The sequence below is a fragment of the Zeus faber genome (genome assembly GCF_960531495.2).
Source record: "Zeus faber genome assembly, chromosome: 2".
Classification (NCBI taxonomy): Eukaryota; Metazoa; Chordata; class Actinopteri; order Zeiformes; family Zeidae; genus Zeus; species Zeus faber.
The window spans coordinates 5,884,103-5,908,163 of NC_137189.1; the positions used below are offsets into that span (position 1 = coordinate 5,884,103).

The 24,061-nt window shown below is 43.6% G+C and overlaps 1 protein-coding gene across 1 annotated transcript in view; it reads right to left on the reverse strand.

The window, feature by feature from the left end:
- The window catches only part of LOC307227588 (neurexin-3b-like), a gene marked incomplete at its 3' end in the record, with an annotated part of 299,424 nt that overhangs the window by 15,234 nt on the left and 260,129 nt on the right, over nt 1–24,061 (reverse strand). Inside the window, exon 15 of the mRNA XM_079996955.1 lies at nt 19,829–20,139. Coding sequence (XP_079853081.1) covers nt 19,829–20,139 — 311 coding nt within the window. The remainder of the gene's footprint in view (nt 1–19,828; nt 20,140–24,061) is intronic.

Genomic DNA, 24,061 nt, shown 5'->3' on the forward strand with positions numbered 1-24,061 from the left:
CAGCAACGTGATTTCTCTTTTTGGTGTAATTATTCTCAACAAACGCTCTCATCTTCATTTCTTGAGAGCTCTTCGGAGAGGGTTTTGAGGTTTGGCTACTACAGGGTAGATTTTCCGTTGTGTGTGCATGCGTGTGTGTGTGTGTGTGTGTGTGTGTGTGTGTGTGTGCGCGACACACACACACACACACACACACACACAAAAGCCCACACCTGAATACACACCAGCATCAATTTATTAGAATTTGTTCTTATAATTAAAGGTTATTGAATATGCATCTCCTGATTTACTCTCATGATTCAAAAAAATAAATAGTGCAGTTTTAATTCAACATCACTCAAACTAATCTTGTTTTTAAAGGCTTTTAAGAGGTTCTACTGGATAAACCATCAATACCTAAACATATGGGTATGTGCATATACAGTATATTTTAAAAGGACCACGCACCAGCATTATTAGGACATTGGGCTTGTCATTTAGTGTCCTCATAATCTCAGAATTGTGTCCGCCTCATAGTGTTATACAATTTTATATGCATCTCATGATTTACTCTTATGATTCAAAATTAATTCCATTTTACTCGTACTTCAATCTACATATTCCAAACAAACTGTTATTTAAAGGTTTTTCTTAATAGCTTTTCAAAAACCACCTATACGCACACCAGCATTATTAGGACATTGGGTTTATCAGTATGTTGTCCTCGTAATCTCAGAACTCTCAAGATTCAAAAATGTAGGACACTGGATTCCCCAGGACACATGTAGTGTCAACATAAGCCGAATGTCCTATTAATGCTGTTTCAAAATCCTAAAATATTGAATAAACTGATTTACTCATGATTCAATGCAAATGTAACAATGCTGTTTTAATTCTACCTAATCCCAAATAATCTTGTCTATAAAGGGTTTTTTTTTTTTCCGAATGTCCCTTTAAACCACCTAAACCTGTATTTCTGTGTGTGTGTGTGTGTGTGTGTGTGTGTGTGTAAGTGTGTGTGTGTGTGAGAGAGTGTGAGTGAGAGAGAGAGAGAGACATAGAGAGAGAGAGAGTATGAGTGAATGTGAATGGCGTATCGTCACGTGTCTTCATTTGAGTTAGAAATTCCAACAAATTCCGATTAAAGAAAACACAAAACACATACTTTCCGAAACAAGAAATAAAGACATTCCAAGAGAGTGAGATTGATGATTCGTGATTCAGACTGACACTCCAATCCACCCAAACCCTTCAAACATCCATGAGCAAAGACTTAATTGAAATAGCGTTTCCCACTGACCGCCGCGGCACGTCGACTGAGAAAAGGATCACAAGGGAGATCAATGGACATAGGAGGAAGGAAGACAGCTTCCACAGGAGATAGGAAGGCAACACCCACACACACACACACACACACACACACACACACACACAGTTTCAGGTTTCAACAAACAAATGCAGAATGTCAAAAATGACTGCTGCAAGAAAAAATAGTCAATACAAATAACCTTTTTTGAGTCGTGGCTGTCTCTCATAATGAATGGTAAAAGAGTGGCCTGTAATCCAGGCCATGTTTTTGCTAATAATTTATGATTGTTCGTTATCAGTTGTGTTTGTGATATTTGTGATATTATCAAACAACACTATGAAAAAATCTAAAATCAAACATATCAAGATTTATCATGGTAGCCACTAAGGTGTTCCACCAGTAACCGGTGTGGAGCAATGTGACTCGCTGTTGATACTCAAGTCCATAAAAAAAAGTCCCAATTGATTGGATTTCTTAGGCTCTGTTCTCCTGTTTAAACATGAAACTGAAAGTCAGACACAGTAAAGTCAAACTGATTTGCCAACATTTCGAGAGCTAACGTCAGTTCTATTGACGAAGAGGCGTGGCCTATGATCCACTGGCCACACCCAAGTCGCTTTGGGCAAAAGGGTCTGATCAATGACGTAAGCAATGTTATCGGAACTCAAAATACACAATTTCTGGTTTTGACGTTCCAACAAATAAAATGGAGGATGTCAAAAAAACGACTTTCCCCCCGTCCCCCACTCAGAGCCGAGCCTCTGCGCCATCTAATCAGGAACGGCAGCGGTGTGGCTGCTGCAAATCAGCTGGTGGCAAAGCAGAGACTGTTATCAGACAAAGTGTGCAATTAAGGCTGCGCCACGAACTGGACGGCGTACGGCTGCATCACCAATCACGGCTGACCCCAGTTAACACAAAGAAAGAGCAAATTGAGGAGAGGACTTTGAAAATGCAGACCCTCCATAACTAGTGTTTGTACACTGCGAGAGAAGCCGGGGAACAAACAAAAGGACCTTTTTTTTTCTTCTTTCGACTGGCATAGAATTTCGGGCGCAACATTATTCAGATCGCTGGGGGAGAATATCTCTTCCCTAAAATAGTCGGATTCGAGGAATTTCTTTCAGCGCCCTCCGCTCGGAAAGAAAGTCTTTCTTTATTGTTAGGACGCTGTATTTTGTTGACTGTAATTTAAGGGACCGATTCGCTATATATATATATTTTTTTTTTATCCTGGCCTTATTAAAATGTTGGTTCTCATCATTTATAGATAATCCGTTCGCTGAGCTCTTTACTAGCACTCTGCTGCAACTTCACGCTGTGCTTCAATGCCGTTTGGCTTAAATGCAGTTTTCGTGTTTGTAAGAAATCAATACTTATCTAATTACATTTTTTGACCCATTGGCACATCATTTAGCTTGATTCGAATAACTACTTCAGTGGACATGATGCACTTCTTAATGATGAATAAAACATTTTGTTTTGTTCTTCGTTCAGCGAGGAGCATTTTTGAGTTCCGCGTAGATCTACGGTGGCATTTTGTAAAACAAAGAACTTAGTGGAGCACAGGGACACCCCGCTCTCGAACCTGCCACGTATTGATGCAAAGCGAAGAGTGAGCCATTGACACTGCAGGAAAAACATTAAAAAGGAAGAGGATCTTAGCATTATTTTACAAAGGAAGAGGATCTTAGCATTATTTTACAAAGCTTATCATCAAAAATAGCCCCATTCAGCCTTTACGCTTCGATAGAATTGGGGAATATACAGAAGTGTTGCACAACGAAAGAGTGAAAAATAAATGAAAATCAAGTTTGGTTCTGCTATTGCATTTGAGGGAGGGTTATGACTTTTAGAGTTATGAATAGGTGACTTTTAGGGTTATGGTTGAAGCGACTCGACATTCGTACATCTTCACCATATAGAGGTTGTAGCCCAGTGAAAGCTCTCTGCTCAGCCCACAGTTTGTTAATAATCCTAGTTTGCCTATAGTCTCACTGTCTATACTCGTGCCTCCGATGAGTTAAAGCGATGTAAAAAACTCCAGCAAAGCCCCCTCAGGTTAAAACACATCAGACGAAGTACGAGGATGACGAAGAAGGGAAATCCGAACACATTTGTACATCAAAAATACGTTGAGGGCAAAAGCAACGTAAATGAACAAGGAACACAATTTAATCACGGCAGATCAGCGTCATTATGCTGTAGACTTTCCCATGAAGATATGTCTTTACTGCACAAAAAAAATGTGAGTGTACTCCATACCACAGTGCCAAGATGATGTTTTATTAATTTGATGTATCTACTTTTTTTTTTTTTTTAACCAACTGTAGGAGGAAAAACAGAAAACCTCCAATCAATTCTCCTTGAACAGTCCGCCCTGACCGCTGGTTTCCATGGATATCCTATGCGCTTGTGCGTTCAGAGATCAAAGCAGCCGAGCGGAAACAAGGGCAAATCGAAGATGCAGAATTCAAAGCAGGTTGTTATTCCCCGAGGGGCTCTCTGGTCACCTTGGAGATACTCCCCCCCCCACATGAATTTTGAGTAGCTTGTGCTGTTGATATATACTGTATACTGTATATGTGTAAAAAATAAAGGAAAAATCTGAGATGCTTTTGACCTGGGATGAAAATCTGAGGAGTAGGGTGAAAAGACCCCCTTCGACGTCCTCCACCTCCCATTCTAGCCCTCCTTCGCTCCTCCTCTCAAACTCAGATGGCCACCTTGGCATTGCGTCTCTCTTGACGGCCGCCGTGCGTTATCCTGTGCGATCTGGGCCTTGACAGGCGGACAAGGCAGAGGCTTGTATTACAAGGGCGAATCGATGGCGCTCGGCTGTGTCCCTATCAATACGCTGCTACAACGATTTCATTCACGCACCCGCCACCGCCGCTGCCGCCCCTTCGTGACAGATGAGATGTTTTATCAGAGCCATAGATACGAGCAGCGGGAGGAGGATGTAGGAGCGGCCGGTTAGCTATTTAATAACGGATTGCTCAGCTGGCTCCTTGGTGCTGTGATAACATTAATGTAGTGCCCGTCCTGATCTGCAACGTGTCTAAAGGAGGCAGAATCAACACGCCAACATCGGAACTGACACGGCCACACTGGAACCGACACACCAACACTGGAAGATGTGAGGTTCCCTGTTTGCCTTGGCACTCGATGTGGCGGCTAAATTACGATTAAATGAGCCCAGGATCAAGTGTCGGCACTCACCCCGCGCTAAGTGATTTTACCAGATTAAATATTGATATATAAAATGAACGCCCGCGGATCGCCGTTTTCTTCTTTTTCTTGTTCTAGTTCTTTTTCACCATAGCCTCCTTAAGTCAGCAGGATGCAGGGCAGAAAGCGAGGCAGGGAGGTGGCGAGGTGGAGGGCTGGTGGTGGGGAAAGGAAGACATGAACAAGACAGGATGACTGAAAGAAAGAGAAAATGGAAAAGAAAGATGGACAAAAATAATAGAAAAAAAACAATGAAAGAGGGAAACCAAGCAGAAAATGAGAGAACAGAATGAGAAAGGAAAACCAAAGGGAAAAATTAGATAAAATAATGAAATAAAAAAGCAAGGCCGATAGAGAGAAAGAAAGGATGAATGCAAGAAAGAAAAACAAATGAAAGAAAAATGGAAAAGAAAAAATGAAAGAAAAAAAGACTGACTACAGAATGAACAAATGAAAGAAAGGGATTCGAGAAAAAATTAAAGAAACAATGCAAGAAAGAAAATAAAAAATGATAGAAATAAAGAAAGAAAGAAAGAACAAACAAGGAAACCACCAAAGAAACAAAGTTATAGAATATGGAGGAAGCCACAGAGGAGGTGTGGGGACAGGAGGGAAGGAAGGAGGGAAGGAGGGATGAGGAGGAGGAGGAGGAAGAAACTAGTATAAACATGTGTTCAATTTGTCCAGAACCATCAAAGGAAGGAGCTGCTTTTTGACAGCACTTGGATTTTTTTTCTCTCTCGCCGTCTAAAGGACCTTCCTCCTATCCTCCCTTCTCTTCCTTCCACCCTTCCTTGCATCCTTCCTTCCATCCTTCCTTCCAGAGCGTCTAATTGCCCCGCGGCCAGGGGGTCATCCATCTTCCCCTGGAAGAGGAAATGCTCCGCGGCCCTGATCCTTAATCACAACGGAGAGTACAAGGTCATCAGAGCCACTCGCTCGCACACACACACACACACACACACACACACACACAAAAACACACTGGTGGGAGCGAGAAAAGAAGGAAGGAAGGTTTCGGAGAGAGAACTCTACTTCTATAGAGTCGTCACCATGTCCACGGCTCCAAATCGCCACTGCAATTACAGCAGGGAGTGTGAGGAGGGGTGAGGAGGGGAAAGGGGGGCGATGGGGCGGGGGGGGGGGGGGGGGTGTTACGTGCCGTTCAAAGAGTTCAGAGGGATGTTGGGGGCGAGAGGTGCTGAACTCCAAGAGCCATGACCACAGAAAAAAAAAAGAAAAAGAAGAAGAGGAGAAGATGAAAGGGAAGAAAGGGGGAGAGAGAGAGAGAGAGAGAGAGAGAGAGAGGGGTTAGAAAAGGGATCGGCTTCAGATTGGCACATGATGTAAAAGTTGACGGACTGAGAACAAAATATGAATATAATATAATATGTTATTGATATTAAATCCATAATCTGTGAGAGCGGTTCCGTGAGAGCGGCTGTGGAAGAGCGACTGTATCTCAGTCGCCTCAAAAGCGCCACCCTACCATTATTATTTGTGATGCAAGAATCGCGAACAAATCTTTGAAATTATATCGTCTGGGATTGCGGTTATATGGTAATATGGCGATATGGTTAAATGTCGTTGTGGTGTGGGGATGGTGTGGTTTGAGCAGCCACACCTGTCCTGGATCGAGGTAATGAGGGACTCAGGATCGGAGTGGCTGTTGCTTGCCTGTTGCTTGTTGGTTGGTCTAATGAGCAGCAGGTAAAACCCCCATCCCTACACTCACTCAGGAGAGAGGAGCCCATGTCATGACCTGTGTCCATCTGCTCCGGGTCTTGTTCCACCTCGCCCCTTCTCTACAATAAACTTGTGTTTTCTCAACCCCATCGTCTGTGTCTCTGTGACGGAGGTCCCCAAAAACGCCACTCGGGTGGAGTGTGTGTTTTTTTAATTATTATTATTATTAGGATTATTATTATTATTGGCTTTTCCATAGAGAGAGAGTTGAGAAAGGTTGTGAATACAGAGTGAGCGTGGACTCTCGCTCTGACTTCCTCTCGCGTCGTGACTTCAAGGCGGCGGAAAACCAAATCGGCTTTACGTTTCCCGAATTAGCCGGCGGACCCCGTTGGCTTTTAATTCCTAATGAGCACAAATCAAATTAAGCGTTGGATTTAGTCTAGTTTTTTTTCTTAAAAAGATGAAAGTTAAAAACACTCCATCGCTAAACTGACAAAATGAATGATTTAGAATGCCCAAAGGTACAGATGCACGCACATCCTCACGCACATGGACCCAGAAATACCCACATATGAGCCAAATAATATAAATACATGCATCCATACATGAATAGGTATATATAACTGTTATTGACTCTGTACCCTTTTTCCTTTTTATTGTAATTTCTGTGTTAATTCCCTGTGTGCGTCGACAGGAATTGCATTCCCAGTCCCATGTGATGCTGCGGACTAACAGAATAACGAGTGAAATACTTACGTGCTTAACGTGTGTTTTCGTTATTACGACATCAAAGACCCTTTCTGGATCGAATTAAACGACACCCGCACACACAACCATGGATGCGCTGTATTTCATGCCCACACACGCACACACATGCACACACAGACACACACACACAGAAAAATAATGAATCTATAAAATTTTTGTAGCAGAGATAGTTTCCTCTCACTTCATCTGAAACACACACACACACACACACACACACACACACACCCACACACTAGTAGTATGACCGTAACTAGCGCTATCTGCATACGTTGCATTCTTTTGTTTTGTTTTCTTTCTTTGTTTTGCTGTGGTAAATGAATCCTCTGTAGAGATTCATTACTGCCATTTGCTTCCAGAGAAGCGGCTCCAGGAGAGCGGGTGCAACTCAGTCGCTTCAAATGCTCAGCCCTAATTAGGGTCCTGACCCGAAGGGGCGGGAGCCCTTTTGTTTTGTTAAAAAAAAAATCTGACGTCAGTAATCTATGGATGTCATGGATGTGCCTGACTAACACACAAGATGAATAAAATGTGTATTTGGGGCAGTTCCAACATGCCGTCGTCCAAATTTGATCCAGATTGGTCCATTGTTGAAGAATTAATTTGAAAAACTGTATTTTTATCATCGCCGCAACGTGCATTGCATCCAAGCACTGTTTACTGCAACAGTAAACGGTATGTTATCGGACCATTCAGTATGGCCCCTGCGGTTCAATACACACACGTGAAACACAGTATGATATGACGGTAGAAGTCCACTGGACGCATTGTTGCAGCATACAGGCATGGCCATAAGTCCACACATCCTATTGAATGCACTGTTGTAGCTCCACCGGCCACACCAGCCGCACGGGGTCGGCATGGAGCCAAGGTCTACTGTTTTGAACTGCACGCGGCTATGCAGCCTTTTCCATAGAAACACAAGATGAAACTACATAGAACTGTTTTTGTAAAGAGTGCAATCAATCAAGGTGTCCAATGAGGAAATAACCACCTATGATGGCGGTGTCCCCCTTTATTATGAACTTCTCTACACTCTGCAGTACACTCGCCGTTCACGAACGATCCGGTTCTTTTGAACGGCTCTTTTGGAGGATTGAAGCAAAGTGAGTCGCGCTGGGTGATGAGCCGTTCTTTTTTTTGTCAAGTTTTAAAGTTTTATGTTGTGTTGTTTGTTTAAGTTGCCGTCTCCTGCCACCGGCGATTGTTTCCCTCTATATGTAAGAGATAGCCTACGCTCCTCTCTTGCTGGGAGGGGCCCTGGCTGAAAAGGAGCGCACCCTCAGGTTCACAAAGCAAAGCCTTGTGAACTATTGAACTTATATAACTATTATTATTTCTGTGTGAAGAATACTGTTTATACCTGTTTTACACAAACTGACAATATTACTGCTTTATTTATTTATTTATCTATTTTTATCGTGAAACCTTTTTAAAATAATATATGTATAAATAAATAAACATTAACGGAAATGAGCATTACACTAGTTATTTGTCGCAGACAACAGAACACACCTTTTAACTTAAAAAAAAAATATCTTAAATTTAAAGAGACTGATACCGTACCGTTACTGTGGCCCCAAAACCGTGGCCCCAAGGCCTACTGAACCATAAGCCCACTGTACCACTAGCGCACACAGGTCACATGACAGCATTGCAGTCTAGTGATTGGTCAACAACCGGGTCCTCAACAAGATGGTGGCACGAGCAGATGTAACTGACATCACAACTTTATGGATGTCATGGATCCGAGTAACCCACAGACAATCTGAATAAGATGTCTATTCGGGCAGTTCCAACATGGCGTTGTTCAAGTTTCATCCAGATCGGTTCGGTATTGTAGAAGAAGTTTGTGATCAACAATTGCAACCTCACCAAGATTGCGCCACACACAGCACACATACGCAAATTACACACATCAGGTGATAGAACTGTAGTCCAGTGACACATATCACAATAGAACTTTAACAAAAGGAACATACTGTCAGGTACAAACTCTGAACCATACGAAGTTACAAAGTGACAGGTATTATTTCACCAGAAGACAACTGGATTAAACAAAGCGCAGCATATTAAACGTTATAAATATATACACTTCTGAGGACAACTGACATGCACTAGAGTAAGTTCTACAAAATAAAAACCCAATAACACCACTGTCAGAATTTATAGACATTCCAGAGATATCAAAAAGGACAAACTTCCTTAATTTTTGAAGTTAATTGAACCACTTAAATTAGTCAATTTATTTAGAGGTTTACAAAACACATTATTATTGTGAAGGCGCGTTGTGGGCTCGGAGAGGGAGACAGGTGCGCAAATTACTCCCTCTGTGCGCTCCGACCTTGGGATGGCACCCTAGGCCACCCCATCTCGCCTGTAGGAAGAGCCGGCCCCGCATGCAGCTCTACTTTATAACCGCCGTTAGTTGCGGCGTAGGAAGCCACCCCCACAGCCACAAACACCACCCGATCACAGAATGACACTGTATTCAGGCTCCCGGAACGAATGAACTTCTGCATCACAAAACACACCGGGACAGAGAGCCAAAGCACACGCGTCCATTGAACTTTAATGAAGGGCCGACTACCCTGGACCCGCCTATTGTGCCTGAAGCTTTATTTAACTATTTATTATTTGTGATGCAAGACTCGGGAACAAATCTTTTAAATGAGTCAGCAAAAGAGTCATTCGTTCGCGACTCTGTCACTGCAGTAAGTCACGATGAAATTCAAATCACATTATTTTCATTCAAGATTCGCGTCTCAGTTCAGCAACCGAGTCTCGAATCTTGAATGAAAATAACTAGATTCCCCTGAAGGTACACCGAGCGAATCAGACGAACAAAGTCGTTCGGTCGGAAAATTGAACAGATCTTTTCACTGAGTCGGTCGTATGGAATCAAATCTCTCAAAAGAGTCAAACCTTTTGTGACTACTTATTATCACCGCAAGGGAAGTTCTACACTCCCCGGCAGGACAGAAACATTATTATTACAATAATAAACACGAGGGATAATTGATTTGCTGGGAAATATCACACAAATGCATACATTCTGTTTTTGGACGTGACAAGAGAGTGAGAGAGTGATTAGAGAGAGTTTAAAAAAAGTTGCTGGGGAGTCATTTTTACTGAAGTGTTTCTCCATCCACTGCTGTGAGGGTGTTTTAATGGTTAAATGAGGTTAATGATGAACATTAAAGAATTGTATTTTTTAAATGCGCATGTATTGAAATCACAGGATTTTAATACATGAGATTATTATTCCAAGATGATTCCATGTGAGTTGTACCTGCTTCTGCTTTGGTTTAATGATGTCACAATTGTATGCACATTCATTTCGTGAGAATAAAATATGTCTGTGGGTTAATTTAGGTTTTTTACTATTCCGCTAGGCGTACAGATACATCAGAAAATATAAACATGGTAAATGTAGAGGTTGTTTGCAGTTTAAAATTAATATCATTATTTGATAATTATCTATTATGAAATATATACAGTATATGTATATTTTGGGGGTTTTCTCTTGGAGAAATACTTACTGTATATGGATATATAATAAATTTAATATGCCAATAAAACCAATAAAAAGTATCAAGAGAGTGAGAAAAGGTCACAAAACAATCAAACGTGTTTTTTATTTGGCCTGTACAGTATAACAAAAAAAGAGGCTTCGAAAGCGGAAAAATACACCTCAGAGGGGGGAAAAAAAGCTGAGATCAGTGTTTTTGTAGTGTTTAACAAGCCTTTTGGTTATTATTATTTTTTAATTATTATTATTACTTAAAACTTTTTGAGAAATTAGTTGGGCTGAAGTTTGTAGTAGTATATCCAGTGGCCCTGTAGTCTCCGGAGGCAGCGCAGTGTGAGACCCCACCCCATCTGCTGGTGGGGGGCTGGTCAACCTAGACACACACTGCACTCTGTTTGTGTGTGTGTGTGTGTGTGTGTGTGTGTGTGCTGTTCCTATGTGTGTAGCTGACATGTGTTGTTTGCCTGTCTCTTGGTGTGTGAACTCCCTGCTGCTGATGGTGGTGGCTGATGGGACCCCCCTTCAAACAAATACACACACACACACACACACACACACACACACACACACATACACAAAGTCCCTGAGGATCTATCAGCTGTGTATGAGGTATGGGGAACATCCATTACAACCATGCCTGTGGTTTAAAACCCCTGGAGCTGCATGCTGGTTGCCACACACAGAGAGACAAACTGCCAAGCGCCACACACACACACACACACACACACACACACACACACACACACACACACACGCCATAAGAAACAACCACACATGAACACAAACACACAAACACAAATCCCGTATACAAGTTCTGAGCACGCACACACACACACACACACACACACACACACACACACACAAACAAATACACACACACACACATCGGCACAAAGGCGCTGGTGTTCCACGCTCGCTCCATGGACGCACATTCTTGCGCAATGACAGGAAAAATGAAAAATTCATAACGTTCATCACGACGGAACGTTGGGAACAAAAGCAACGACATGACGGAGAAATACACTGTGATGGAGTGGAAATAGAACTGTCATGAGATAATATAGTTCAGTCATCTTAACACTCACAACGTGTGTGTGTGTGTGTGTGTAGGTTATGTGTCTATTATGACAGGGTGTGTGCGTCTTTCTGATTGACAGGCTTGTATTAGGGTGTGTTGGTCTGTGGTTAGTGCTAGTGTGTGTGTGTGTGTAGCTCATTAAATCATGGAGTATGTGTGCGAACACACACACACACACACAGACACACACACACACACACAGACACACACACCTGCAGGGCTTCCATCAGTCGGCTGTCTCCTAATTGGAAGCACCGAGCGACTAAGGGGACTTCCAGCATCCATCTCCCAGAATTCACCGGGAGCCTGATGCCACCTTACCCCCACCCAGGCAATCGCCAGGGAGGGATCCGGACTGAGAAAGTCATGCCCTTTTTCCACTGCACCAAAAGCCCAGTAACACCCCCTAACATCTTACATTAATCTTCATGGGAAAGGTTCTCCAGTTCTCCAGTCCTGGTTTCAGTCCCGGGACAAATTACCCTGCGATAGATGCGGGTGTCCGCTCCAGCTCCGATCGGCTCTGGTGTGAAAAGGACACCCGGGTCGGCGCACTCATTTTCGGACGTCGGTGCGTAAATGAACAGGAATATCCATGTATCATTCTATCATTTCATATCCCATTTAGAATCCAAAATCAAACTCTGAAGTTATTGCCTGTTCCCGCATGGGGCACCATGAAATGTTCTGAGTGTGGGGACCGTTCCGTGGGGACCGCTGTGGAGAGCCCCCACGACCCCGCTATACCCCGAGGGACTCCAGCCAGCACTCCCCAAGTCAGTCTCCGAACCGGAGGGGCGTCTCTGCTCCCAGCCGCTGAAGGCTGGGCATCGATACTCCATGCTGCTTCCACTGCATTTTACCCCCAAAAACACTGGAACCATGACACGCCCCTTTTCTGGCGCGAAAAGCATACTCAGAAAGGCATACTCGTCTACTGGCAATGGGAAAGGCGTGAATCGCCTATTTTTAGGGGGTTTACCCGGGTTTATTAAACGGGGGTAAACCCGCTAATTCTGGTGTAGAAATGAAAAAAAAATAAAGAAAGAAAGAAAGAAAGAGAGAAAGAAAGAGAAGCCAGATAGAGGGTTTTGAGGGAGAAGCAGCGTCTTCCTGCCAATTCCACCTTCACGCAATTAGCTGCAGGCAGTTGATCCCAGGGCCTAACTAACCGAACAGAAATGACTCTGGCAGCAGGTGAGGGGGTGGAAACGTACTCCCCACAGACACCAGGGCCAAGGCGTGGTAAAGGGTAGCACGCCGGCGCTCCTCCTCCTTCACGACCAAAACCAAACCAAACCCCCCACGCGGAGACACAAATCATGTGCAGACCGACTCTTCCAGGATAAACGGATTGAAGCTTGACCTCCGCCACGTCGCATTCCCTCCTTAACCCCCCTGAGCCCGAGCAGCTTTTTGTGCGCACAAAACCTGCTGTAGGCACAGGCCTTTTCAAATGCATTTGCGCGCATCAGGTTGTCCATCGGCTGGTAAAAAAGGTCCACCCTTACAGAGCCGTGGCAACATCAATTACAGCTAATATCGTTGTCATCATGCAAATTGTTGTGAATTCCTGTTGGGTAATTTCCCTATGTCTCTGGGGGGAAAAGAAGAAGCCAATTATAGGGCAAACAATTCACCCTTCTCCTCCCCATCCCCCGAGCACAACAACGGTGGAAGTTGATGGACGCAAGCAATTTCTTAAGCTCGGCAGCCACGCGGATCGCTTCCCGCCTCGCTCCCTCTGCCGGTCCCCCCCCACGGTATTCTGGATTGCAGCCTCCCTTCCTAATTGCTCCAAAACATGGCAGGCCGACCAACGCCAGTTAATTGAAAGCGAGAAACGTTCATCTCCCATGATAGAGAGCCTTGCATAAATGAGTGTTCCTTGATGACTCTTCGCACCAAACACAAGTGTTCAACACACGTCCGGCGAAAGACCCGCCACGCGAGCTAGCTCAGTAAGCTCGCTTAGGGTGGGTCGGCGTGGATGTGTTAAAATTTGAAATGCTTGGATTTATATTTTGTTTGTTCGACGGGTTGGATTTATTTTATTTTTTTACTTTGACGTAGAACAAAACCAAACACATTTTTGGAAAGGTCCCATCATATAACACTTATATGTTTGTTTGAGAGATTTCAGTGGACCCTAAACTGAGATATTGATCTTTGAAGCCTAACCACAGGTCACCTTTGAAGCCCAATATCTCAGTAATTAAAGGAGCTACCAAAATAAGGTAAACTGTTTTTTAAAGCTCTGGACATGTACTCTTAGAGGGGTTGTAGTGTCAATATGGGGCGCAACTGAAGATGGCCTCACATATAATTCAGGCTTTGCAAATGACATATGTAAATCCTGACAATGCAGGTAAATTCACTGGCCAAATGAACCCCTAGTACCACATGCATGTCCCTTTTCACCCATACCTTCTTTTGATTTTAAGGTTTATAATAATACAACTACTTTACCCATGTATTGCATAAAGTTGCATAACAAAATGGCGCAGAAGTATTTGGTTTGGGTTAGAAATGTTTAGAAATACTGCAGTTGTGTAAATATTACACAATGTACATAATAATGTGTTTTTGCTCCTGTAGAATCCACAAGTCATGTGATATCAACCTTGTTTTAAGAAAAACATATTGCAACAATGTCATCTCTGATTGGTGGAGCTCGCTGTTACCATGGAAATGTTTACCCCACTGGCTGATGGGTACACATAGACTTAAAATATCAAATTTACCATTGATATTTATATCCAGTTAAATTGTGTCTATGAATGAAATTGATGCTGAGGGTATGACCCTATATCCCTATTCTCTACCAACCTTGAATTTCATAGACCATTCAGAGAAAAAGCGAAAACAGAATCCCACATTTATTTCGTGCTAGTCAGAACAAAACCCATATTAAAGCATTTCAAATTTTAATACATCCATGGCGTACTTTCATTAGGTTAGTTTTAGTTTTAGTGTATGTAATGGTGCCCTTCTCCCCCCCTTATGAAGTCGAAAAAAACCTCCTCGTTCAAATGAATTGTTTAAATTTCGTTCTGTTCAGCATGGACAATCGTGCTCCGGGACACGATTCAATGGAATCATTTTCGTGACTATGAAAGCAAAATAAGCGTGAGACTGGGTTGGACAACACCATGCTACGCTTTAATTTCATTTTTTCCCTCCGTGCGGAAAAAAGATTTCTCCTGTTTGTTGACAAGCCGTATGGATAGATAAGGGTTCCCCTAAAAACAAAGGGTAAAATCCCATGCTTAACCGAGTCATCTAGCAGTGACACATAGCACAGCATCCACAGAGCGGCACCCGTCGACAAACAAAGTGAGAATGACGCGCGAGGGCCTTCGCGAATGTTCAAGGGATGAATTCAGATTGATCTGTGGTTAAACCCTCACTTTAATCCTGACACGATTACAAGCCTGTTGAAACGCATGGTGGTAACACCTTCGATGTTTACATCGCACAATGAAATGAGTCATATTACCCTTGCATAAAGTGCACGCATTTTGCACGTGTGTTTGGGTGTGTGTGTGTGTCTGTGTGTGTGTGTGTGTGTGTGTGTGTGTGTGTGTGTGTGTGTGTGTGTGTGTGCGTGTGTGTGCGAGTGTGTGAGCGTGTGTGTGTGTGTGTGTGTGTGTGTGTGTGTGTGTAGGAGGGTTGGAAAGCTGAACCAACCTCAAAGCCTTTATTTAAAGAAGGCGGCAGAGAGTTAAAAGGTAGAATCGTAGCCTGATGGCTCGCTCTGTGTCCCCTGCAGATCAGGTGGGGCCCTAAATAACACTGCGGGTCTGACCTTCTCAGCCAGTTGATTTCCGTTGAATAAATCAAGTGACGTATCTAACGATGTGCCTTAAACCATTCATGACCTTTTAAAGGTACTGATTGAAACCGCCACTTAGTTTGAAGGTATTATCATTCACCGCTGCAGTTAAATCTGATTCATGGGGCACCTCCCGGACTGTATCACCCTCTAGTGTTTGGAAAGGTGAATCGCTAAGTACCTGCGGCGTATGAATATCGCAGATTTAGAGTTTTCCCATGTTTTTCTTTTTTGGTCATTTCTCAACTTTAAATGTACAACACTTTTAGATATGAATCCTTCAATATCAAATAATCCTATAAATATATACATATATTTATACATATTATATATATATATATATATATATATATATATATATATATATATATATATATATATATATATTATTTATATACAAAAGTGTTTTGCAATCTCTGAACTGATCTCTGAAGACTCTGCCCTCCCTGTGGACCATTTCCATCCCTACACACTCTTCAAATCACATCTTCTATATCTACAGTGGCCGCAAGAAAGTTTGTACTTTAGTGTGTGTCTGTCTGCAGGTTTGTGTGTGTGTGCGGTGTGAGTGTGTGTGTGTGTGTGTGTGTGTGTGTGTGTGTGTGTGTGTGTGTGTGTGTGTGTGTGTGTAAATGCTATTTCGGTCAGCCTCTCCCAGGCTACTCGCTGTTCCTTCAGGTTCCCCGAGGTGAGAGCCGTCGACTGCCATGACATCTGGGGATCAGCAGAATGAGCGCGGGGCGAGGTGGGACATGCAGGGAACCAATCTCACACTTAATTAATGATGGTTCCTGCTCAGATGTATAGACAGCACAGACACATCTCACTACCCTGCACCCCCATCATTTTCTCTCTCTCTTCTCTCTCTCTCTTTCTCTTTCTCCTCCCATCCCTCCCAGGCTCAAACACTTTCCATCTCTCTATTTGGCTGCATCTGGAATGGCAGCCATAACAGGCAACTATGTAATACGTTTAGTATCAAAACCATAGTATGCTTGGATAGTATGTAAAAAGGACTTGGAAGACATACTACATCCGGTGAAATATCATAGTAGGCATTCAAGCACTACAGGCTACACTGTCATAAATATCAGAGCCATAATTTGTTTATTCTGCCAAGTACATTTTCAGATACAGCATTGAATTTGTCCTGGTGAGGATTGGTGCATTGCCATGCAGAAAATTTGCATTGAAAAGCTTAAAAGTCTCAAAAAAATAGTCAAATATACAAAAACAGTTAAAAATACAGAACATAAGAAAACACAAACAGAATATACAAAATGTGATTCTATGGCCACTTGCCAAGCTAAATTATAAGTATATAATCAGAATCAGAATCAGGCTTTATTGGCCAACTCTGCCTGGAGGAATTTAATTCTGTTTTCAGTGCCTTTCAGTGAAATTTAAGAAGAAATATTTACATAAAACACTAACACTGAATAAACATCAATAAACAATATGTATAACGTGTACAATGGGCATACAGAATATGCAAGGAGGTAGAAAGTGCTGTTTTCCCATTGCACACGCTGTAAGATTGTTTATTAAGGTGTAGATTACTGCTACAGTACGTACTTTATAATTGATTACAGTGTCTACATATACAACAAATCATTGCAACTATAGAGGGCCATGGTGACGTTGAGGGGCGTTGGTAGGCAGAGGTAGTACATAGCAACAACTTTCTCCCCTTTGTAAATCTCAAATTCAGCACACTTGTAACACCACAGAACACACACACACACACACACACACACACACACACACACACACACACACACACACACACACACACACACACACACATTCGGAGGTGGTGTGCCAGGTGCCGGGTAGCAGCTCCCTGTCTCCAACATTACATCACTAATGATAGCTCCAATCCCCAAATTTCCAGAGACAACCCTGCAGGGGCAAAGAAATCTGCCAACCCGCCGCCGGTCGTCTCCTCCACACCGCTTGCGCCACTTGACAGCCGAACGGGGCACTGTACGCGTAAAAGTCTTAAAAAATGAAAAATAAAAATGAAAAACTGTGACACTGCTGTGAATCAAAGCAGACCCTGGCAAAGGAAAGCGTGAGGGAAAAAAGACTTCCAAACAAAGGTGTGCTGCCCCGAAAGTGGAAAAAGGAAAGTAGTTCTTCCATTTTTATGGTTAAGATGAGGGATGCGTACTGACTGACAAATCTTCATGTATGTTGTGATCAACAGTCATTAGGAGTAATTACATAATAAGGACGGCAGAATTATTAGGGAAGAATGCGGCTGGGTGGCGCTGATTAGTTTCTTTCCAGAGAGCAAAGGCGCTGAAAGAAAACGTGGAGGACAGATTAACATAAAATAGATTATGTGTTGATTTTTGGTTCAATAAATTCATAAAAGCGACTTCATTGCACAGTGAATTCCAACTGTTCTCTCTGCCAGTTTGCACTATGCTTTGTATGTTGATGTGCTCTAGACGGGCCATATGAGCTCCACATGGCTCCCCCTATTGGACAACTGAAATCATTATACAGACGTACCTCGACTTACGACTGCATCCACTTAGGACTAATCCAAGATACGAGCAGCGATAGTGGTGAAAATTTGTATCGACTTGCGACCGACTGCTCCAAGATACGAGCGTGGAAATTTGCAGTTGGCTCGTCAGCAGTCAATCAGCGGTCAGTCAGCAGTCAGTCAGCAGTCAGTCAGCAGTCAGTCAGCAGTCAGTCAGCAGCCAGTCAGCAGCCAGTCAGCAGTCAGTCAGCAGCCAGTCAGCAGTCAGTCAGCAGTCAGTCAGCAGTCAGTCAGCAGTCAGTCAGCAGTCAGTCAGCTGTCAGTCAGCAGTCAGTCGGGCGACCTACATGGTGTGTGCACGTAGTGCATGTATTTTGTTTATTTTCACCCTTCATGATTTCATTATTCATATGGGAAAAATTGCTTCGACATACGACTGTTTTAACATACGACCGTTCTTATAGAACGAATTACAGTCGTAAATCGAGGTACCACTGTATTTTCTTCCCTCGCTGCACACATTGCATCCTTCAATAAAATTCAATGAGCTTGATCGAGATGCCAACATACCCGAGTATGATCAATTATCCATTGATCATCTCTAGTTAAAGACAGCAAAGTAACGTCTCCGTGCTGCCAAACCATATCTCTATCCGTTTGAGTGAGACCGCTATCCCTTCATGATATCACCTTGGAGAGAAAACAAGTCTTTTTTTCATAATACGCTGAATTTTATTGACTCCCTTATATATTAATAGCCTGTGACACAAAATGCCATTTTCTCCGTGACACCGCGACTGTGCTTTTTCCTTCTTCTCCAATGTGACCTTGTTGATGATGCCGGAGACAGCACTGTAATGGATCTCCGCTCAGTCATCATCATCATAGAGTGTTGGAACGACTGAACAGAAAGCTGAGCATCCAGACATTCAACGCGCCTACATACATCCGTTAGACTTTGAGGCCAGTCCTTCCTCGTGCCGGGGCATTCGGCAGCTCTGGGCGGTGGCAGCAGGCAGCGTGGGTCGACCTTTTACCTTCATGCGAACACGAAGGGGCCATCGTTAATGCACCTTGGACAATCTGTTTTAGAGGCGAAGAACAATGTTCTCCATTGTTCCCCCCGCCATACACACACGCACGCACACACACACACACACACACACACACACACACACACACACACACACACACACACACACACACACACACCCACACACGCACACACATACACACACACATACACACACACACACACACACACACACACACACTCACCCTTGGCGAGAGTTATTGCTTTAATATGAACAGTCAATGGTTCAATTTGTCCTCCAAGTGTGAAAGGAGCGCTTGGCGTGATTACTTTCTTGGCACGCTGGTGACATTCATTGGCTTAGAGACGGGACACATTGGACAAAGCCCTCTATGAGTGAAGATGTGAGGGAAAGAGAAAATAAAGCACGAGAGACAGACAATGAGTGAGAGAGAAAGAGAGAGAGAGAGAGAGAGAGAGAGAGAGAGAGAGAGAGAGAGAGAGAGAGAGAGAGTTGAGTGAAGAGGCCAGCTTTGCAGCAGCACTTCAATCCCCTCTTTTCCGCTTGAAAAGTATCCAAACCCTAGCAAGCCAAGCATGGCAACAAAAAACAAGCTCCAAAACAATCCAGCCACGACATCACGTCCAATACTGTACAAGGCAAAGGACGCTGGATTCTGTCGATATTTCACGGAATTTTGCGCACCTGATCTCCCTACATTGAGAATTCACTAATGTCCGTTTGGTCGACGCCCAAGCAGCTTCTCACAAACCACAACAACAGCCTAGAGACGGCAAACGCATGCAAACCCCCTGCACCGCTCATCCTCCCCTTCCCGGTGCCCAGCTCTCCCTCCCCGTCGAAAGCCCCCAGCCTAACCTGAATGGTGGGCGGCGAGCGCTGCTTCCGGGTGGTGGTGGTGGAGAGTGTGGTGGTGGTCTCAATGAAGGTGGTGGACATCTCTGGGGGCACCGAGGTGGTGGTGCGCGCCGCGCCCCGGCTGGCGGGCACATCGCCCACCAGCCGGACGCTGCCGTTCACCTTGATGTTGACATGGCCCTCAGCGGCCATGTTGAGCACCTTGAGGCCGTTGTAGTAGAGGCCGGAGAGCTGGCCCTGGTAGGGCCGCTTGCGGTCGTTGCCGCCGATGGAGATGGTGGCCTGGGTGTTAAAGATGGTCAGCTGGCGGCCTGGGCGCAGGACACAGAGGAGGAGGAAAAGGGTTAACGGGTCCATCCGTGGAGGGCACCGCTGTTCTCAAGTAGCCAGAATGATTTTTAGGCCTCGGGCGCCAAGAACGCCCCAACGAAAGGCTCCTGATCAGTTCACGGTTGACTACTTCTGACTGACATAACGTAAAACAAACGTGCCTGATACTGTAGCTCCATCGGCTATATGGCTTTTTCTCCAGGAAAACCACAAAACAGAACAGAACGATAACGAAAGAAACAACCTCATCATTTGTCTCTACTTCCCCAGCCTTTATAGGATATAACTGAGGAATAGTTAAGCTCTTGGGTTTCAAAGGGAAATATTCATCAAGGAAAATAAATAAAAAGCAGGAAACAGCACCGGCTCAAGCTGCTAAATGAAACAGAGTGGAACCTTTCATCCGAACCCCGTCGTCCAAACTTACCAGCTCATTGAAGCAGCTTTTTTTCCTTAACGGTTTTTTAATGTTCCCCGCCAGCTATGTCAAGTCATTTATTGGTCAGTGGTCTATTCTCTATCGTCTATTGAAAGCCTTATGGATCCCTGTGACGCCTGCAGGGGCTACAGTTAAAGCCGTAGTTACGGGTGCATCATCGAAGGTTCAGGGTTTTGTTCCTGGCGAACTTCGGCGCTTTTAGGAACCGTTTTTATGTATATTTGTTAATATTGGGACTGACCAAATAGCCCTCCATCCTTCACGTGGGTTCGGATAAAAAAGGTTCCACCGCACTGCAGTTGTAAAAAAAATGAATGCAAAAGAAGTCTTCAGTCATGAACAGGGGTGGGAAGTTGCTTTTCTTTTTAAATAGCTCGATCACATTCTAAACCGGTCCCTGCCCTCTTTATATTCTCTGGACAAATCCCGAGACTCATGCAGGGAAATGAATGAATAAATATGTATAAAAGCCTTGGCGCATTAAATAAAGCATAAGCAATACACACTCACACACATGTCACGGTAAATTTCATTTAGGAGCAGACTAAATATCACAGCCAAACACATCACTCATGCATTAGTGATGAAATGGAAATGCACAAATAACACTCTTGCGATGCAGGAATCATAATTAGAAATCTAATTTCTATAATACACGGACACACAGAACACCGCAGACTTATTATATTTGCCACGTTTACACAATTACAATACACACGGGCATGAAATGACAGGGGCAGGACTTTCATATCACAAACGAGAAAATGAAACGGCATGTGGAGTCATGCATGCGGCAGTAATGGAATTGTTTTTGTTAGGGTTTTTTTTTTTCAGAGCGGTTTGTGTTTTAACAAATGTTAAAGGGACTTTAATAATAAGGTTTAGACGTTTATAGGCAATGACCTTTAAAACGCAGTTTATAACGATATTATGTGATATAAGAAACTTTAATGTGTAATAAAATGGACGTTCTGCTGAATCCAATATGACCAGAGAGCCCTGGTGCTCCACTCGGAACGCCAAACGTGACGGGGTGCAATGCACCTCGGTTCCAATTATCTCTCTGTCAGCCACCGAATGGGGATTTTCTTTCAGTGCATAATGTGTTTAACTAGTATGAGAGAAATTACAGCCAGGAAAGCACCTGCTGCCTCAAAGTTTTTATTTATTTTTATTTTTTACAACATGGCATTTGGTTACTTTGCAGCAGAACATGGTGGAGGATTTAGGATGTGAGCATCGGGCCCCAACATTGTGCTTGGGGCCCAAGCACAACGTTGGGGAGTGGGTAAATGGATTGGGTAAATTATTGTATTTTAGTTTAAAAAGATGTCCTTCCCAGTCCCTTTGACACCATCGAAGACTCAAAATTTAAAAGGGGGTTATGGCAAAAGGGGAATGGGGATAAATAAAACAAAATCAAAAAAACAAAAAAAAGTGCATTTTCTTTAACATTTTTTTTTTTTTAAATAGGGTTTAAAGGGATGGATTGTCATTCTCAGAGGTTGGAGGGAGCAAGCCGATGACATGAGAGGAAAAATAAATAACAATGAAAAACATTCTATAAGTTTGGTAAAAAGGATTACCTTTCTCCTGAAGCCAATCTTCAACTGGCCGGGTATATTTGAACGGGATTTTCTTATTTGCCATTTGATAGCGCTCAATGTCGCTGTTGCCTTTAAAGTTTAAAAGTTTAATGAACAGGTTTGAAACAATCGGCAACTGCAACAGACATCAGTCACATTTAAACAGTGGTTTATGAACGTTTTATCTTTGTTTATAGATGTTTAGAAAAAATGTTAAAGCGTAGGTTCAAGAAGCTTTAAAGATAGGTTTAAACTTTATATTTATATGGCACACTCCACAAATATTCATGGAACCCATGCACAATTACACATCTATAACAGTCACATCCAGGACAGGGCTGTAGAAAAAAAACAAAACCCTGCAAGAATAGCACGTTAGTCAGAAGAAAACATTCCTAGAGACGGACATTTAAAATCTAAATACATATTTATCCCCCGGAAATGAACCACATTCTTAAACAGTTAAAAAAGGTCGACATGCATTAGCTACCTCTCCAAGCAAATGGGAGCTAATTTATGTACACTGATTCTCCCACTGGACACCAGCTGTTTTATTTTTCCATTTCAAGGGCCAGAGAACCTTTCAGAGCAGCAGTGATTTGGAAGAAAAGCAGGCTGCCAGGCAGGCTGGTATAGGAAGGATGGGGGGGGGGGGGGGTGTTGAGGAACCTCGTGGAAAGGAAGTCCCACCGTGGTGCTGATTTGAGGAGGACAATGCATACAGATTTGATTATTACCACGACTGCGAGAGGGCTTTTGGGATCAAAGTGCCGCCCCGGCACCTCCGGGCTTCTGAGAGCAAACGTCGCTATGTAAAAAGGTATAAGGGGAATAAAAGACCACAGTGGAGTTCTACAGCACAACACACATACGCGGCCGGATAGATGCACTTCATTTTCTTTGATTTTCTCGTTGTGTATCAGCCAATTATCACGCAGAGACACACAAGTAATTTTCTTTTTTCTTTTCTGCGAGGCGTCGTGAGTGTGTGTCGTTGTTGCCGGGCAGTGAGGTGTTCAAACTCTCTCAGATCTGAAGTAAGAAAAAGCTGGGAGGCCTGTGCAGAATTTAAAATGGCACGAGGGAATTCATGATTTGACTTAATTCACAGGTGGTAAGAGATGCAGGGAAAACGGCAACTACTTCAAACCACTCAAACTGTTTGCTGTTTCAATGGTTCAACCGACGGGACACAGCATTTCACATCTTTCCGTTCACAGATCTTTTTATTATTATTATTACAGATGAGAAACGGTGGACATTCCTCTAATTAACCGCCGCTGTAAGACCGGCCTGGTGTGCCGAGCGTTTCTCATAAACCATGGATCTCTTTGACGACGCCTTTCCTACGTAGTGCTATACTGCCGCAGGACACCGGAAAAGAAACGGCGAAACAAATATAACAGTCGCCTTGATGAACACGTTGACCCAGAACTTAAAGAGGATGTGTGAGTTGCTCGCCAAGGAACAGAAAGCCGCCGAGGGAGCACGTCGGCAGGAGCAGGGTGGAGCGTGCCAGAGGGTTAATCAGCCCTGAGCAGGGATCCCCCTCTCATGCCTTTGATTTGAAAGCTGGCCTGGGTAAGCAGCCAAGGACGCAGGGAAGGAAGGGGGGGGGGGGGGGGGGTAATAGGTTGGGTTTGCTGGAGAAAGTGGAAGCAGAAGCACTCGGAAACTTGACTTGAGTGTGGGGAGAATTGGAGTTTGAATTGGTCATGCCCGGCGCCTTCCATCGCATCGTTATTTATCCATCTAGCTTGTGCGTCTCCTATCGGGCGGGTCTCAGGCATAGCTTCCTTTTACATTGTTCCAGGTGATTAATGAGGTGACACTCGTCCCGTAACGAATGCACCAGAAGTTAATTGTTGAACTAATGAG